Consider the following 4,290-nt stretch of genomic DNA (forward strand, 5'->3'; position numbering starts at 1 on the left):
ACACTTTCGCCCATAGAGTGACTCAAACGGTGCAGCTTGGATACTTGAATGGTAGCTGTTATTATAAGAAAACTCAGCTAATGGCAGGAATCGGTCCCATCCTTTTCCAAAATCAATAACACAGGCTCGTAACATATCTTCGAGCGTCTGAATTGTTCTCTCGCTTTGTCCATCTGTTTGAGGATGGTAAGAAGTACTCATGTCTAACTGCGTTCCCAAAGCTTCTTGTAACGACTTCCAGAATCTAGAAGTAAAACGGCTATCTCGATCCGAAATAATAGAAACAGGCACACCATGCCTTGAAATGACTTCCTTCAAATAAAACTCAGCAAGCTTTTCCATCTTGTCAGTTTCCTTCATCGGTAAAAAGTGAGCTGATTTGGTGAGACGGTCAACAATCACCCAAATCGTATCATAGCCATTCACAGTTTTTGGCAACTTCGCAATGAAATCCATGGTAATCCGTTCCTACTTCCACTCGGGAATCTCAGGCTGTTGCAGTAGCCCAGAAGGTTTCTGGTGTTCAGCTTTAACTTTAGAGCTAGTCAAGCACATGCCCACATAGGTAGCAATATCCGCTTTCATTTCAGGCCACCAATATAACATTTTTAAATCATGATACATCTTGTCAGCGCCTAGGTGAATCGAATACCTTGTCTTATGTGCCTCATCAAGCACTTTCTTTCTTACTTCGCCAATTTTTGGGACCCAAATTCTTTCGAAAAAATAACGAGTTCCATCTCCTTTAATTTTGAAACTGCTTGTCTAAACCTCTAAGAGATTCTTCCTTCTTATTTTCTTCTTTAAGTGCTGCAAGTTGGGCATCTCGAATTTGTGTAGTCAAATTGGTATGGACAATCAGATTTAAGGCTCTAACTCGTAAAGGTTTAACCCTTTCTTTTTGGCTTAGGGCATCAGCCACCACATTTGCTTTACCAGGGTGGTATCGGATGTCGCAATCGTAATCATTTAATAACTCAACCCAGCGTCATTGCCTCATGTTGAGTTATTTTTGGTTTAAAATATGCTGCAAACTCTTATGATCAGTAAAGATGGTACACTTGATTCCATAAAGATAGTGTCTCCACATTTTGAGTTCGAAGAAAACTTCACCAAGTTCTAAATCATGTGTGGTGTAGTTTTGTTCGTGGATCTTTAGTTGATGGGAGGCGTAAGCAATGACCTTTTACCGTTGCATCAAGACACAGCCAAAACCTTGGCGAGATGCATCACAGTATACAACAAAGTCATCATTTCCTTCGGGTAGGGACAGGATAGGAGCAGATGTTAACTTCTGTTTCAGAAGTTGGAAAGCAGCTTCATGCACATCGGACCACTCATATTTCTTGATCTTATGAGTCAAGGCAGTCAATAGTCGTGCAATCTTGGAGAAACCTTCAATGAATCTCCTATAATAACCAGCAAGACCTAAGAATTGTCTCACTTGGATTGGTGTCTTAGGTGCTTCCCAGTTTCTAATAGAGTCAATCTTCATTGGGTCCACTTGTATCCCTTGACTACTAACCACGTGACCAAGGAATTGTACCTTTGATAGCCAAAACTCGCACTTCGAAAACTTTGCGTACAATTGTTCCTTCTCGAGTAGTTTCAATAGTAATATCAGATGTTACTCATGTTCCTCTTTACTCTTCGAGTATACCAAGATGTCATCGATGAACACGATTATAAACTTGTCCAGATAGGGCTTGCAGACACGATTCATAAAGTCCATGAACACTGCAGGAGCATTTGTTAACCTGAATGGGATCACTAGGAATTCGTAATGGCCATAGCAAGTTCTAAATGCTGTCTTGGAGATATCTTCATTCTTCACCCTCAATTGATGATAACCAGATCTCAAATCGATCTTAGAGTACACGGATGACCCTTGTAGTTGGTCGAATAGATCGTCGATTCTCGGTAGTGGATACCTGTTCTTGATAGTTAACTTATTCAGCTCGCGATAGTCGATACACATTCACAGGGATCCATCCTTCTTCTTGACAAAGAGAATGGGGGCTCCCCACGGAGATGAGCTTGGTCGAATGCAACCTCTATCCAACAATTCTTGCAATTGGTTGGACAACTCTTTTAGTTCCGATGGTGCCAATCTATATGGTGATCGTGCAACTGGTGCAACTCCGGGTATGAGATCAATTTGGAATTCTACCATTCTATGAGGTGGAAGACCAGGTAGTTCTTCGGGAAAGACGTTTGGAAATTCTCTAACAATTGGTACATCTTCAATTCACTTTTCTTCAGTCTCGATCTCTTTCACATGTGCAAGGATAGCTTGATAACCTTTCCTCAGATACTTTTGTTCCTTCATGCACAAAATCAGGTTAAGTTTTACGCCAGTTTTATCCCCATAAACCATCAAATTCTCTCCATTATCACGGGGTATACGAATCGCCTTCTCGAAACACACGACTTCGGCTCTATTCTTAGACAACCAGTCCATTCCTATTACTACGTCAAAGCTTCCTATTTCAATAGGCATCAGGTCCACCAAAAATGGTTTTCCTTCTAAAACTAAGGTACAATCTTTGTAGATTTTATTAGCCTTCATAAGTTTACCGTTCACCAGTTCAATACAGTACTTAGTGTCTATAGGTACATGGGTTTTATCAAGCATGCAACTAGATTCTATGGATACGAAACTTCTATTGGCACCACAATCAAACAGTACTGAAACAATGTGATTGTTTAGAAGAAACGTACCAGTAACCAAATCGGGGTCCTCACGAGCCTCGTGAGCATTGATATTGAAGGCTCTTCCTCTTCCTTTCTCTGGTCCTTTCTTGTTTGGACACTCATTCCTAAAATGCCCCTTCTGACCGCACTCATAACACGTCTTCACTGTACCAGTATTAGAAGTAGGTGGATTTGCAGTACCAGTAGTCTTTGGCCAGCAGTTCTTGGTCAGGTGCCCTATTTTCTTGCACTTCCCACAAGTCATAGTGCATCTTCCCTCATGGTGCCTCTCACACCTTGAACAATAAGGAGCCTTTCCTTGATATCCCTTTCCAGAAACTTCTTGCTTTTTGGATGACTGGGAGTTAAAGTTTCCAGTCCACTTCCTCTTATTATCCCCAGACTTCACTTCAGCAGCAGTCCGTTGAGTAATTTGATCCATGAGATCATTTGCCATATTAATGGTCTCTTACAAAGTTTGGGGTTTAGAAGCATGAACACTAGCTTGAATATTTTCATAGAGACCCTTAACATAACGGTCGATTTTCTTCCTTTCAGTTGGGACCATACCCGGACACAGCAGAATCAATTCCAAATAATGGTTGGTGTAAGTAGCAAGATCAGTCCCAATAACCTTTAGATCCCATAACTCAGCCTCCATCTTCTTAACTTCATTATCGGGACAATACTCAGCAGTCATACGGGTTTTGATGTCTTCCCAAGGGATGGCATGAGCAGCCTCGAGACCCATAGGTCGAGCAATAGAATTCCACCAGGTCAAAGCTTTACCTTCCAGTGTGGAAGTAGAAAACTTTACCCAGTTAGCTTGAGCACAGTTACTAATACTAAACACTGACTCCATCTGCTCAATCCAATGGGTTAAACCCACCAGTCCTTCAGTGCCTTTGAATGATAGTGGCTTACAAACTATAAACTCCTTGTAAGTGCAGTTTTGTCTCGTGTCCGACCCTCCAGGCATATTAGCCAATGCAACGGAGACACCTTCATTGATAAGGGCTCGGAGTTCTTCAGGACTGTAAGTTCGTCTTCCGGACATTGTTCTTCAAACACTAAATACAGAGTTAGCATCCTTAGATATGTATGCATATTGTCAAATAGTCGGGGTGATTTCTCCATTCGGAGGAGGTCATATGGTGGTAGCTCGGTGAATGGTTAGGACTTTCATCCTCGGAGTCGAAGAGAATGATGGGGTTAGGTTTTAACATGCTATCTAAAAGAAAACGAGTAAATCTAGAGTAACAAGTAAGTAAGGCAACTTATAAATGACTAGTTATAGATTAGGCTTATTAACGTATCCTATAGGCAGACACATTAATGCATCCTAATTCCCTATAACCAGAGCTCTGATAACAACTGTAATACCCCGTCAAAATGTGGCATTGACGTGCTGTATTACCAGAGGTCAAAGTCTGATCGATGCAAGCTATATGCAACGTTTTAAAAACAATAGTGGCATTTTATTCAAAAACCAAACGTTTTACAATACTTAAAGAAAACCAACAAAGTACTAATCAAAACCAAATGTATTTAAAATGTAAAGACATAATGCCACTATCAAAGTTAAAACAAATCTTC

At 40.8% G+C, this 4,290-nt stretch overlaps 1 protein-coding gene across 1 annotated transcript; it reads right to left on the reverse strand.

Annotated features, from left to right (window-relative positions):
• Positions 1 to 3,163: 3,163 nt before the first annotated feature.
• On the reverse strand, positions 3,164 to 3,751 carry LOC139891609 (uncharacterized). Its single transcript, XM_071874589.1, has one exon. The coding sequence runs from the start codon at positions 3,749 to 3,751 to the stop codon at positions 3,164 to 3,166; it is 588 nt and encodes a 195-aa protein (XP_071730690.1).
• Positions 3,752 to 4,290: the final 539 nt, after the last annotated feature.

The sequence above is a fragment of the Rutidosis leptorrhynchoides genome, chromosome 1, assembly GCF_046630445.1.
Source record: "Rutidosis leptorrhynchoides isolate AG116_Rl617_1_P2 chromosome 1, CSIRO_AGI_Rlap_v1, whole genome shotgun sequence".
Taxonomy (NCBI): Eukaryota; Viridiplantae; Streptophyta; class Magnoliopsida; order Asterales; family Asteraceae; genus Rutidosis; species Rutidosis leptorrhynchoides.

Excerpts from the sequence above, each read along its gene's own strand:
- LOC139891609 (XM_071874589.1), bottom strand. The coding sequence starts at position 3,751 with ATGTCCGGAAGACGAACTTACAGTCCTGAAGAACTCCGAGCCCTTATC.